This window comes from Megalops cyprinoides, chromosome 4 (assembly GCF_013368585.1).
Source record: "Megalops cyprinoides isolate fMegCyp1 chromosome 4, fMegCyp1.pri, whole genome shotgun sequence".
NCBI lineage: Eukaryota > Metazoa > Chordata > Actinopteri > Elopiformes > Megalopidae > Megalops > Megalops cyprinoides.
The window spans coordinates 29,894,688-29,909,017 of NC_050586.1; the positions used below are offsets into that span (position 1 = coordinate 29,894,688).

The following is a 14,330-nucleotide window of genomic DNA, read 5'->3' on the forward strand; positions in this document are numbered from 1 at the left end:
GTGACAACAGACAAAGACACAGGAAGACTGGATCGACATTTTTTAAAGGGATAAGAAAAAAGATCCATTTATTTTGTGTCAGTTGTATAATGGTAAATGTCACGCAGCACAAGCTCTGACAGGAAGCAGTAAAATCTCGGTGTAAATGTGTAACACTGTGTGACACAGCTCCTCGGGAGAGGAATAAGCATCAACACCAGCTATAAACATGATTACAGAGGTCATTTGGCCAACCTTGTGCATCTAATCAGCAGCACTGGAACATATTGATTCAATAACTTCATCTTCCTCAAAGGAACCCATTAATCCTGGTGTGTTCCTGGTAGGACACTGAGGCCACTAAAACCTGCTTTTAAAACATATTACCTAATACCTTACAAACCAGTGCTGGCCCACTACAGGATTTCATGTCTTTAGAACGACTCACTTTGAACCTGATTTCATGTGAACTTTCCCATGCTGGGATTGGAGGTGAAATGTTTGACACGAACATGTTATGAGAATGAAGACATGCAGGCTTGTGACACATGTGTGCCTATCCAGCAGCTTTGCGTGGGGTCAGCCAGTTCCATTAATTGAAAGTGTGAATGCACGGACCTTTGATCATGCTGACGTCGTTGGCACCGTCTCCGATGGCCAGCGTCACAGCCTTCTTGTACTTCTTGACCAGCTCCACCACCTGGGCCTTCTGCAAGGGTGTGACCCGGCAGCAGATCACCGTCTTGCACATGCAGGCCGTCCGCAGCAGCTCGAGCTCCATGCTCTTCTCCAGGGCGTAGGCCTGAAAGCGGGGGTGGGGAGAGGGGGTGAGGAGGAAGAGGAGAGAAGGAGAGGTGAGGGAGGAGAGGAGAGGGAGTGAGGAAAGAAGGGCAGAGGGCGGCCGAGAGATGGAGAGAGAGAGGAGAGATAGAGAGTAAGAATTAGTGATAGAAGGAATAGAAAAGCGGAAAGACAGGAGAGCAGAGCAGAGGAAGGAGAGTGCAAGAACAGAGAAAGGAAGTGTGCATATGAGATGAATCAGATAAAAGGCAGTCAGTACAACATTAACTTTGCAGATTACCACATGATTATAATTATAACAATAGTTGAGTCCCATCTGATATTTGAACCCTGATCTCAGCCCTCCATGAGAAATTTAACAGATTCTTGTCCCTTACCAAGCTATGCCCATTGATGACCAGACCATATTCCCCGTCCACTGCTTCATCTGGAATGACCTTTGACTTTTTACCCAGAATTCCCTTTGCGATAATGATTGGCTCTTCTCCGGACTCTGGCTTCATTTTCATACGAGCATTCCTGAATTAAAAAGACACACTGTTATTTAAGGGAAGGATGAACTCATGTCCAGAAGAAACACTTTGAAAAAAGTGAAGCTGACAGACACTGAAAAATACTATCTTGATGGTAGTTGAAGTCCATTGTTAAAGCTTGTGGAGTGTTTTCACCATACTTCCAGACTCCACTTCCCAGCAACCACAATGTTATGACAACTGAACACAGCCCAGATCTTACAGCGTCACAAAGGTGGGTGTATAATCAGGCAAGACCTTTGACCTTCCTGACCATTGTGATGTGACCACAGCGCCCCTCTTTCATTCAAATATCAATCATTTAACAGCACACCACTCCTCTCACCGTAACTCCTCTCTCACTTCCTCGGCTGAGTTTGCCGCCACAATGAAAACCTCGTTCATCTCTTCACGCAGCATGTTACACGAGTATCCAATGTTCTCCGCTGTTTCTGCATAAGGAAGACCAGGCAACAAAGATCAATCCTTTCAGCTACCAGGAACAGTCAAGTTAGGCTTTATACATTTTCTTGAAAATAGAGTGTTCACTATTCAGTCTGATTTTCTTCCATATTGATTTTGGGAACACTAATATAATCTTATTGGATCAGATTATTTTTCAAAAATGTGTACACATTTCTCCAGCAGTGACTGGTCACTGCTTTGGCAGTTGGGTAACCCACCCTGCTTGTCTCCCGTCAGCACCCAGATCTTGATGTCGGCCTTGGAGAGCTGCTCGATGGTCTGGGGAACCCCGTCCTGCAGCTTATCCTCTATAGCTGTGGCCCCCAGCAGCTGGAAACAGACACAAACCAAATCACAAACAAGAACATGAAAAGTCACAGGGGCCACAGTGCAGTATAGTGGTAAGGAGCAGGGTTCGTAACCAAAAGGTTGCTGGTTTGATTCCCCACTGGGCCACTGCTGCTGTAACCTTGGGAAAAGTACTTAACCCAGAACTGCCTCTGTAAATATGCAACTGTATGAATGGGTAACATCATTAATATTGTAACCAATGTAACGGATAATGTAATGTAATTCAAAAGACAAAAAGAGATTAATAAAAACACAGACAAGTACAGGCACAGACAAGAGATACATGCAGAATGCTTAGGCAGACATACCAGCAGGTCCCTCTCAATCTCCTCATAGAGCGCATCCAGCCTCTCTTCCCTGTCGTCCAGAGCGGTACTGGCCTCATGGTGGCGCTCTTTCCATCTTTTAAAGTATTCCTCGTCTAGCTCTTTGTAGGCCAGGGCCAGTGTCCGCAGTCCATCCCCTGCAAACTCCTGCACACCAAAGAGGGAGTAGAGATGGCAACCATAACCAGCAGAGAGAGAGAATACACACACACACGCACACACTATATACCCAAAAATGAACATACACTCACATGCACACATATACGTACATACACACACTCAAATATTATCAAACACACACCATATACACCCACACATTCAGACACACTCACACATAAGCAACGGCACAAATACCCAAACATGCAAACCGTGTGTTATCACACATAATCACACACAATATCTTAGTCCTCACCACCACAACCACTCTTTCATTCCCACATATACAAAAATCATACACACACTCTTCTTGTCTCCTTGTTTGGCTGTTCTCCAGCCCTGCATCACCCCCTGCTGGACACTCACGCTGAGGTGCTCTGTGGTAACCTCCATAAGCTTGCTGCAGGACTGGTGCAGTCTCTCAAATATGATGGTATCTGCCCCCTTGCAGTACAGACACAGCTTCCCCTCTGGGCTGCGCACTGCAGGAGAGACAGCAAGATCAGCCGGGGGAGCCCACAGACACCATGTGAGCGACACTGTTTACTGTATATCAGATTATTCAATGTTCAAAGTGTGTGGATTGGTAGTACTAGTGCCTAAAAAAACACAACATTGAACAGCAAAGTCAACCCTTAATTATCCTTCCTCAGTGGTGTTTACCGATGACGGACATCCTCTTGCGGACATTGTTGAAGTCCAGGATGGTCAGCAGCTCGTAGCTCCTCTGCACGCCCATTTCCACGATGGTCACTGTCTCCGGCGTGCGGGATCGGAACACAAAGCCGAAGTTCCGGGCAGCGGTGACAAGGGCACCTTCGTCTGGGGACTGGGCCTGGTACAGCAAGTCACCTGGGAGATAGGAGCAGGGGAAGGAAGCGAGGCAATAATGTCACTTCCACTCACATGTCACAACCCCCCGTACCTGCCCACCTACCTAAACAAGGTCAGCGGGCTCATGAGCCCACCTTAGGGACTCTTTGCTGGAAGCATGTGACACAGCGGACATTAAGGTAGTCTAAAACGAATAACAGCTGCAGAGGCACCATACTGAGACTACCATTTAAAGTTTTGGAATGATGCTTAATAGTGCTGATGGGGGCTCATGAAGGAGGCCTTTCCTTGACAGGATGTAAATAAGGGGAAGTACATTTCAATGCAGAATAAAATTCTGGCAACACATGTGCCAGCTGGGCTTGACTGATAGAGGGCTGTCTGTCACCAGCTGGCAGGGTCAAGCCTATACCACAGCAGATCTGCTTACCATGCTATTTGTATAGGGCTTTGTGACTAAATGAATTGTAAAAATATGCTTGAACAATTTGATACTGCCCATAGGAGCAACAGCACACAAGTGTACACACATGCAACCATATTCACTTGCACACTCACCCATGCATGTGCACAAACCTACACGTGCCCTGCAAAGACACACTGAGGGACAGAGATTCAAATCACAGCAGACCGACCAAAGGTCATGCATCCCTTTTAATTCCACCCTGGTTCCACATGTTATTTACTATAATTAATTTCTTAGGGAAAAGAGCATATCTGTGTCAGGCTGGGTGGCTGTTTCCCAGACTGTCTGACCTCTAAGAGCCGTGGCCACGTTTTTAACAAGGACAGAAAAGGAAAAAGCACAACCCAATGACCAATGATGAGAACCACAGCTGTGTCCCGTACAGACACAGACTGTGAGAGAAATAGACCTCACTGCTACCTGTTCAATAAGTCAAGTCCCAATGTGCTTTCAAATCCAGTTCAAAACGCAGGGAAGCAAATCTCAATAAATATGCTTTAATGGTGTGCCAGCAAAGACTTCAGTGCTGCCAGCTGCCATAAAACATCAAAGCAGCAGGTTCCCTCCTAAACTGAACCAAACCTGATCACTCCAGTACAGAGAGGACTCGAATGTGGCGCAACACCTGTTGTTCCCTGACCATCCACCTGATGCCCTGGCATCCCCATGCCGACGGGCGGGTCCGAGCATCACATGGCTGAGAAAATAAAGCTGCAAGCTGCAAACGAGGGGGGCGAGCATGTTCCACGTAGGCGTGAAGGAGAAGCTGGCAGCTCATTCCGGGCAAGCATCGGCGCCACGGGCGTGACAGAGCAGACTCTCACCCTCGTTCTTCTCCTCCGCCATGACGGTGTGGCAGAGGGCCAGCAGGCGGAAGAAAGCGTGCACCTCAGGGTTCTCCAGCTTCACCGCCTCCACCAGGCTGTGGTCATGGAAGTGGAACTTGGGGTCGGCCAGTGGGTTGAAGGAGAAGTCGACTCTCTCTGTATTCTGCAAAATCATGAGGATTGTGGTTGGCACAGTCGTCGTGGTTAATATTACGCCATTAAGCAGACACCATGTCCAAGCTCCTCAGTGATATTGCACTCATTTCAATCATGCAGGCTAAGTGTACAGAATTAGTAAATGTGAATCCGTCAAAATAATTATGTTTATACAAAGCAAATTTATTGACATCTAACACACACACACACACACACTTGCACGCATATCATGCTCACCTCAGTGATTTCCAGCCTCTGTCCAGCATAGTCAAACACATCGCCTGAAAAACGAAGAGGAAAGAATTTCATGTGTGTTGCTGTGTCTGTAATTTCTCTCATGGCCGATATATATGTCAAAAGAAGCAGAAAACAAAGTAAAACCATCAGCAGTTACCCACTGCAGGAATGGATAATATTTAAGATTAAAAAGTTTATTTTATTTAAAATCAGTCCAGCCGAACAGTGTGAAGCGAGTCTGTGACTGTACGGGAAGCTGCATCCTACCATAAGACTTCCCGTTGATGGAACACTTGTTGAAGGTCATGATGTTCTGGGTGAGGGTGCCTGTCTTGTCGGAGAAGATGTACTTGATCTGGCCCAGCTCCTCGTTCAGGGTGGTGGTCCGAGCCTCTGCGGGTGTGTCACTCCGAGCATAGTACATCTTCCTGTCCCAGTCAATGTAGAAGCTGTTCCCCAGGCGTATGATCTCCACACTGCCTCGCAGGCCGAATAACAGCCACCCAGACAGACAGAAAGATTTCCTACGTTACTTTTCCTGCCTGACATGCAGGCTCTCTGCTTCTGGCTCATCAATGTACATTATTTACCTCCCTTACTGTCTACAGCATGCACAGCTTTACATGATGGCTAACTTTTACCGGCTGAAAACTGACACACGCGTGGAGAATTATGGAGGTGCAATGAGTGATTATGTATTCTGATATTATTAGTATTCATGGTGCAAGCAGAAACCCTTCACTTTGTGTTCAAAACCAGTCTTGAAACAATGCTAGACACTCTAGACAATGACAAGGCTATATATTACGTTCCATTCCCTTAACAGACTCTCTCATTCAAAGAGATTTAGAGGGTTTGCAATTATTGCACATTTCATTACATTCATTTAGCAGATGCTCTTATCCAGAGTGACTTCCAGCAGAGGAGAACAGAAGTGTATCCCTCCGGGAGCAACAGTGACAGACCAGGTTAACAGCACTCCCAGACCAGCAGGTGAATGCACAGTACCATTCAAGCATCACCACAAGTTCACTTGTGCTAATCTGAAACTAAGAAAGCCTAGAAACTATGGGAAGTCATTAAGTACAAACATCCATATATCACAATGTCAGTAACATACACAATATCCATCACTCATGGCAATAATGCAAGTAAATAAGTAGCAAGTTATCCATTCACAAAACTAGATATTTTTAGACAGTTTGTGTTAAACATCTTGCCTCGTGCTGAATGGCCTATTCTTGTCACCAAATTGTACCTTTCTGTAGCCTTTCTGAAGGACACCACAGCAGTGTCCCACTCAACATTTGAAACTGGAGCCTGAAGCCTAATGAGACTGACAAACCCATCTTCTCAAACACAGCTCCACTCTGCTGCCCCCTGCTGGCTCCCACAGGAAGTTCTCACCTGACATAAAGGGATATGGGCACCACGGTGTTGAGGATGATGACGTAGGACCAGAAGGTGAGGAAGGCGGAGAATGCGGCATCCACTCCGTCCTGCCTGGGCAGGAAGGCGGTGAACTTTGCCCCCTCCCGCTGCTCCCAGATGCTGTTCCCAATGGCAAGGATTGCGCACATGACAGCCAGGAAGCCAAAGATCTACCACCACAGAAAAAAAGAAAATTCGCTTTGATTGGCTCAAAATGGAAAAATAAGGTAGGATCAGGTCAATGAATGTCAATAAATGAATCCATTTCAGTGTGCGAGGGGCCTGGCTTTTCACCTTCCGACACTCACACAGAGCACCAGCACATTCATCAGGCGGTCAATGCTGGTGCGCTTGAACGTGGTCCTTCCACAGTTCTGCATGAGCTTAGTCTCTGGGCCTGCAAATGATAAAGATTAACAATGTGAAAGAAGACATTTACTCCCATATTTGTAGATTTTGGCTCAACACTAAATGTGTATGTCTCATAACCAACAGAGAAAGTCTGTCATATGCTGTATATATCACAAACGTTCACCTTCATACTGTGCAATGTGATAACATAAGCTCACTGGCTGAAACATTAGGAAAACGTCTTGTCCTGAAACACAGGACATGATCGCCTTTTCCTCAAGGCCCCCTTCTTACACAGGCTGCTCTTCCAGACATGTTCTTAACTTCACGATTCATCTAATAGCAGTCTTGACTGGGCTATTTTAGCTTCCCTCCCCAGCTCTGAGAGCCTCAGTGGTGCTGCAGTTTGCAGCCCTGGAGGAGTGCGGAGAAGCGCCACTGTGAAAAAGACTTCCAGTTCTGCGTGGTCCGTCCCGCAGCTGCCCAGCAGGGGGAGCCACTGTGCAGTCCTCACCTCCGAAGATGACGAGGCCGAAGCACCACTCGGTGTTCCTGAGCGTGCAGCCTCGCAGCAGGATCTTCTCGTTGTCCAGGGAGTATTTCTGCCCCTGGAAGGTCAGCGTCCCCGTGAACTTGTCCAGGCGGTTGTTCGGCGGCTCACACTGCACCTCACCTGGAGGAAGAGGAACATGAGAGACTGATTCAGAGAAGAGAAAGGGACAAGGCACCAGCAGTGGGCCAGTCACTGTTTGAGCTACCAGCAGAATACTTAAGCATTCATATACAGTACCAGTGAAAGGTTTGGACATGTCTTTCTGTCTTCATTTTTACTATTTTCAACATTTTAGAATAATAGTAAAGACAACCAAACTGTGAAATAATACAAATGGAATTATGCAGTCACCAAAAAAGTGTTAAACAAATGAAAAAATTCTGATAGATTTTAGATTCTTCAAAATAGCCAAAAATATATATTTTTTGATTAAAATATTCTTTTGGAAAGAAATTCATACATAGGCACCAATTTCACTGTTTATATTTATCTATGAAACAAGCACAAGTCTTTAGATCACAATGTCTTTGAATGCATGTTTCCCATTATCTTAACCATTTGTGTCCTGGTACTGTACACATGTAAATGTATAATTCTGACTTTGATATTGCTTTTATGGCTATTTATGTAAAAATTTACCTAAAAACATATTTTTCTCTTTCCTTCACAGCTCTTAAAAAGCCACCATTTCTATCACTCTATATGCCCAAAATACACATATTCATTTATTACCCTCCAATAAAGGGCATAAGGCCAGTGGACGGCGATCATTGGTTTCCATGGCAACTCACCATCGAAGGCAGCCAGTGTCTCGATGCAGTCACCCATATCTCCGGTCACTGTCAGCGCCTGCTTCACCTTCAGGTTGGTTTCTCTGCGGGGGGGGCACAGACACACACTGTTGAGGCTTCACTGTCACTGTGACTTGATGCACAGAACTTTGAAATGTCTCCTTACGCAGTGAGAATGGCACATTGTGATGGGATTTTTATGGCAAAAGGATGGATTAATTATTACAGGACAGATATACACACACAGATGCACGTATATACACATGCAAGCAGGCAGCACACAAACACACACGTATGTACATGCACACACACACACACACTCAAAAAGACTGACCCATCCAGTTCAGCAGTCTCAATGTACACCAGGTTGAGGGGCTCGCTGCTGGAGAGCAGTAGCAGATCTGCCTGAAATGAGAGAGGCAGCAGCGCAATGTGACGCAGATCAGCATGGGCAAAGCCAAAAAATTCCCATGTGTGTTTTTAAATGTATTTTTACCCAGACAGTGCCACTTAAATCTGACAATAGAAAAAGTTAAGCCTTAATGTGAAGGGAAAAATGCAAGATTTGGCATACATCTGGGAAAAAAACAACTGATAATGTTCTTAACATTGTTCCTTTGCCATGCCATATCTCGTGACTTTATGATCTTTTTATTTAGCAGCTAAAGCAGGCATACTGTGTTGACTCCTTGAATTCAACGTGTGGACTCTCACCGTGACAAACTGATTGTTTTCTAACTTGATGATGTCGCCTACTTGAACATCCATCCATTTTTCACTCCTTAGTCTGTCAGGAGAGAAATACATGGTTTCATTCAAAAAATCAGCCACATTTCAAACAACTCAAGAAATGGCCATAGCTGAACGAGCCGCTGAATATTATCTCCACAGAAATAAAGCCATATGGCTTGTTTCCCTTTCTGTGAATATTGCTTTGTGAGGGATTTTGAGAAGGAAGTTAAACATGCAGCTACATCATGTGATTACACCATGAAACCTCTAGAGGGAGACTTCTTCCTCTCATTCTCCTGTTACTCTGCCTGACTCTACGCTAAACCTCAAATCAAAGATTGATTTGAAGCAGTGGTCTCCTTATTCACTTTAGCTGGTGTTGTATTTCTCCATTGTGCATAAACAAAATTGCACTTTGAGAGGCAGAAAACATAAATGCCCTGTTGTTTGTATGTGCTATCACTCCCTGACATTCAGAAATGGAAGGAGCATCATTTAAAAATTCCTGACACGTTTGCACAAATTCCGCATAACACAGGGTGTTTTGACTCGCCCGGATGGGGTCGCTGAATGACTAATGACTTTGCATTATTGCACATAAGGTCTGTTGAGCTGGAATGTAACATCTGGACATGAGTCAAAGAAACAGGAAGTAAACAAACTCCTGAGTCCTGCAGCTGTGTCCTGTACTTCAGGAAACACTGCTAATGGCCCACCCTACCAAGTATGTGTGCAAAAGCTGAGCCAGGGTGTACCTAGATTCAGCCACAAATCACTGATCCTGGATCAGTAGCTACTGTTTCTCACATAAGGTTTTGGACTAGATTCTGAGGCTAGATTGGTGGGCTGGAGGCAAGAAGAATCTGTATCTCAGTGTCACAGTAACAGAAGACCCTGTGTGTGATTTCTGTTGTGAACACTGGGATGAGCTCAGCAACCCACAGGTTGTGCAGCTTTTCCAGAAGTGTTCATGGGAAGTGAAGTTCAGAGTTACTTCTGGCTGTGAGCGTGTGCAATGTTTTGACTTTATGTACTGTATGCTGGAAAAAAGAATGTTGAAAAATACTGCAGTCTGAGACAGTTTCTCGACTGATTGCTTTCTTTCACCTTTGTAGGTTCCGACTTATGGAGAGTGGCTACTAAACTGTATAATAGGTATGTACAGTCTTGAATGCAAGGTGAACCTGATCACTTAGCAACCAGGATTTAAAGGCAGAAGCGAAAGCAACTCACTCTCTGTTGATGAGGACTTCAACTTTTCGATTGTTGACACGCCTGTCGCTTCTGTGCCGGTTCTGAAAGGATGAAACCAGAGAACAGAAGTATGATGATTCATATGTGCATACAACCAGATAAGAGTTTAGGGTTAAGAGAACTGAATTAAGTAAACATTTTGATGCACCTAATTTTAAGTCGAGAGGGGGAGGAATTGGGAGGAATTTAGTTCCATCTCTGAGACAACAACCCAAAATAACTGCACCAGTCAGGCCTAATGTCTTTTCTTATACAAAAAATGGAAGATTATATTTGTGGAAGCTACAATCCTACTCTGACCACCAGTCAGGCATTTGAGTTCCAGCTTCTTATGTAGCCATGGACAATAATCATAAAATACAAACCTCTTATGGCTCTCTCCTTTCCATTACATCACAGTGGCAGAAGTTTATTTGTGCTGGGGCACCATAGCGTTTGGCTTTGGTCTGGATCCAAGACCTGGGTCTTGTCACGCCAAAACCTTGCTCTGTTGTAGACACTTTACCTTTTACCATGCACTGCTCTTGTCTTGGACAATATCCAGCAAACCATGTAATATTTTCCACACTTGTTTGGCTACTGGAAGAATGCCATTTGAAACTCACAGTAGTGTGCGCTTTTTTCAATGCTGACTGTTCAGTTGTCTACTTCCAAAATATGCTGGAAACATTGTTTAATAGCTTAGAGATACATATTGGGATATGCCACAAAATATGAAAGTTCCACAACCTAGCAGGAGAGTTAAAACAAAAGCTGCCATGAGAGAGGAAAAGGTCAGGAAGATGACTTAAAAATTCAGATGTGGAAAAATGAAACTTTATCGCTAAGGAAAGATAAGCATAAGTAGCCATTGAAAGAGGCGGTTTGTGTGTCACTGATATTTTCCACTGCAAGTTGAAAAATAAAATCCAAGGCAATTTATATTACGCGACAAGAAGTTAAGACACTGTTAAAACAGATTGCATTAATCATGTGATTGTTTCTCCAATTCCCCAGCTGAAAAAGAACAGCAAATTCTCTGAATACAAGAACTTGATTATCTGAGGGGAAACATGGGGGGGGGGGGGGGGGGGGCAAAACCAATCCAGCATTGTGCAGCGATGTGTAAAACCAAAAACAAAGGCACTCTGATGTTGAATGATAAGGTGATGGCAGGGGGTAAAACATGCTCTAAGCATTATGAACTCACAATATCGTCAGTGGCATCTTTGGCCGCTGTCACCGAGAGTACCAAAACCAGGGGCACCACGGTGGTGAACCAGGAGAGGGATGAGATCTCAGGAATCAGCTGAAAAAGATGAGAGATGAGATGAGATGACTGAAATTGGATGAACCCTCTGACAAACGAATCAGTGTTTTTTTAATGGGGAGCCACAACTTTCAATTGGGTCACACAATGACTATCAGCATATGGTAGTTCCACCTATTATGAGCTTCATAAAACCTCACTATCCTATCACTATGAAAGGACACAAAAGGTGTGTGGTGGGGCCATTGGGATGGACAGTCACCTGGAGGACGAGCAGGAACAGGAAGTAGGCGTTGGCTATCCTTTGGAACTGCTCAAAGAGGTTGAGCGGCAGAAAGGTGAACAGGTTGTACTTGGAAGTTTTAATGGCATTAGTCTGGGGCAGAAAAAGAAGATAGCATCATGTAAATAAATCCAAATATTAAAAAAATAAAATTAAAATAAGGAAGTTTTTTTGTTCTGACCAAGTACTGTTCTTATATATTTCTATATTCTAAACATTACTGTGAAATTCATGAAATTTATCCTTGGCACAGTCTTTTTATGGTGTTAACCTGTTTTTCTGTGACTACTAAAAACATGAGCAACCATTTATTAAATGTACATTCCGCAATCGTTTACAAAATACATACTTTTATCTGAATCAAACATCATTTAACAGCAACCGTGTATAGATCTTCACTGTTGCTTGGACCTTGGCTTCACATTGCACATAAGCAAGAAGAATAAGACTATTTTTAATCCCACATGAAGGACAACGTGAAAACTCTGTAAACACCTTTGTAAAAACACATCTCAAACCTTGTAAGCCACCTAATTTGCCATTCAGTTTGGTTTTATCTGTTCTGCTGACTGAACTACGGTAAACTGAGTTAAGGTCACATTTAGGACACTGCCCTTAAGAAGAAAAGAGAAATGAAACCAATGACCTCACCACCATGATGGTATTACATGAGGGGAAGGCATTGCTTTTATGCTCTAAAATAAGCTTATTCTGCAAATGTAGTTAGCCTTCTAAATTGTGTTGTTGTCCAGAACCTGTCTGTTTAAGGGTGCGAGCCCTTATAGAAAATTAATAATCTATATATTACCAAGGTTTGTATCTATGTATTCATATCAGATTTTAACACATGAACTGACACCGTGTTTATACGGAGCATCACGACAAAGCAAAAGGGATCTGTTATCTATTCTGTGTAATTACGTGCAATACTGCCTCTCTTTGAATACATATAGATATAACTGTATCTAGACATAGATATAGGAATATTTACAATCCATTTATTGGCTTATTCAAATATTGACACTCTGCTAAACCAGTAACAGATGCACGGTCACGGCAATACAAAAACAAAGGAAGTCTATTAACTAGCCCATGCATGTTGACTTTCAGACTAAGACTATATCTACTTGAGTGCACACACCCTCCTTTAGTGCAGGAAGTGACCTCATCAGCCCAACAATCAGACATAACCACAGCTTTTGTTCGTGATTGCAAGACCTTCTGATTTCCCTCAGTGATAGTTCTTGCTCTTGTAAATACACACTCAAAGTAATATTCAATCACCTCTAAAGGGATTTATTGATTGAACAACACATACCGTGTCAGGTGGAAATGACCTCTATGGAGTTTTAACCAAATAAATCAACTGTTTTGCTAGTAGCGGCTTGAATAGATGTTTCTTGCTCCCACCGTACTGTGAGAGTGCAGATGACCTTTGACTGCTTCAGTCAGCGTGTTGTTTCTACCTTAAAAAGAAAAAATGCTTCTGCATTTCATGGTGCGTTTGTTCTGATCTACTACTTTTGAACCAAAAAAAATCAGAAAAATCTCTAGGCGACAGCTTGCAAGGGACCCCACTTTGAAGTAAGGATGCTGTTATATATATCACCGTGGTAACCACTACCGCTTCCTGATGCTGACACCGATCGCAGTGCCTGACACAATAGCATCGTTGACCCAGAAAGGCTCACTGGCTGTTTTGGAACCATCTCTCTGTGGTTATTATAGTGTCTGTGCAGCCACTTGTTCATTTTTGTCAGTTGCCTGAGTAGCAAGACAGAGAGATGATCACAAGTTTTAAACCACACTAGCTCACCAGTGACACATCTCGCTGGCACACTGCCAACAGGCTGCCGTAAGTACTGAGAGAGAGCTCAGCACTGTAGTCCCACGAGAGTAAACACTGACTCAGATTTAGGCCGACAGAGCAAATATTCTCACACAAGGAGACATTTGTCAACCACAAAAAGGTGGGGAACGTCGTCAGAGCTAGCATCTCTGTGGACTATGAGTACACAGCATCATTCATATAATCCTCCAAACGCCTGTCTGCTTTGGTGTAAACAAATCAGCATTTTATTTTCTGCTCATGTAACAGACACACAAGCAGGTGGAAATATGTCACATATTAAAAGTCACACATCATTCACTCACCGCATATTTAAAGGACAAGTTGAACTCTCTGTCATTTGCTCTGAGCCACCTCTCTTCCTCTAGAAAACAACACAGAACTATAAGAAAAAGTTCCTTCCTTCATCATACGAGTTACGTGGACATGAATAGAGCATACGCAACAATAACTGTAATCTGAAATGTAAATCTGGTTTCATGTGCTTTTAAGCGTAAAACTGTGAGATTACAGAAAACATATACACACACACATAGCCACACAGACAGTGGGAAGGAATGTTTGCACTAGTGTGTGACTCTCGAGAGAAAGAGAGGGAGACTGATTGCCCATGTCTCACACACGGCCTATTCCAGTATGTTCTGTGCTTTTAGGGTTTCCTGTTATAGAGCTAGACTGAGAACCAGAGCTGGTGCTGAAAGAGAGACCTCTCTGCAACAGGAGAGAA

General features: G+C 43.8%; 1 protein-coding gene across 2 annotated transcripts in view; it reads right to left on the reverse strand.

Moving 5' to 3' along the window:
* LOC118776905 (probable phospholipid-transporting ATPase IM) overlaps positions 1–14,330 on the reverse strand; it is a 31,845-nt gene that overhangs the window by 6,795 nt on the left and 10,720 nt on the right. For both annotated transcript variants that reach the window (XM_036527540.1, XM_036527542.1), the window contains exons 3-22: positions 13,909–13,967; positions 11,734–11,847; positions 11,412–11,510; positions 10,202–10,263; positions 8,951–9,023; positions 8,571–8,641; positions 8,237–8,319; positions 7,407–7,565; positions 6,850–6,938; positions 6,518–6,711; positions 5,378–5,586; positions 5,111–5,154; positions 4,715–4,880; positions 3,254–3,442; positions 2,957–3,072; positions 2,417–2,581; positions 1,976–2,087; positions 1,639–1,744; positions 1,158–1,299; positions 598–781 (exon numbers count right to left, since the gene is read on the reverse strand). In XM_036527540.1, the coding sequence (XP_036383433.1) occupies positions 598–781; positions 1,158–1,299; positions 1,639–1,744; positions 1,976–2,087; positions 2,417–2,581; positions 2,957–3,072; positions 3,254–3,442; positions 4,715–4,880; positions 5,111–5,154; positions 5,378–5,586; positions 6,518–6,711; positions 6,850–6,938; positions 7,407–7,565; positions 8,237–8,319; positions 8,571–8,641; positions 8,951–9,023; positions 10,202–10,263; positions 11,412–11,510; positions 11,734–11,847; positions 13,909–13,967 (2,436 nt within the window). The remainder of the gene's footprint in view (positions 1–597; positions 782–1,157; positions 1,300–1,638; positions 1,745–1,975; positions 2,088–2,416; positions 2,582–2,956; positions 3,073–3,253; positions 3,443–4,714; positions 4,881–5,110; positions 5,155–5,377; positions 5,587–6,517; positions 6,712–6,849; positions 6,939–7,406; positions 7,566–8,236; positions 8,320–8,570; positions 8,642–8,950; positions 9,024–10,201; positions 10,264–11,411; positions 11,511–11,733; positions 11,848–13,908; positions 13,968–14,330) is intronic.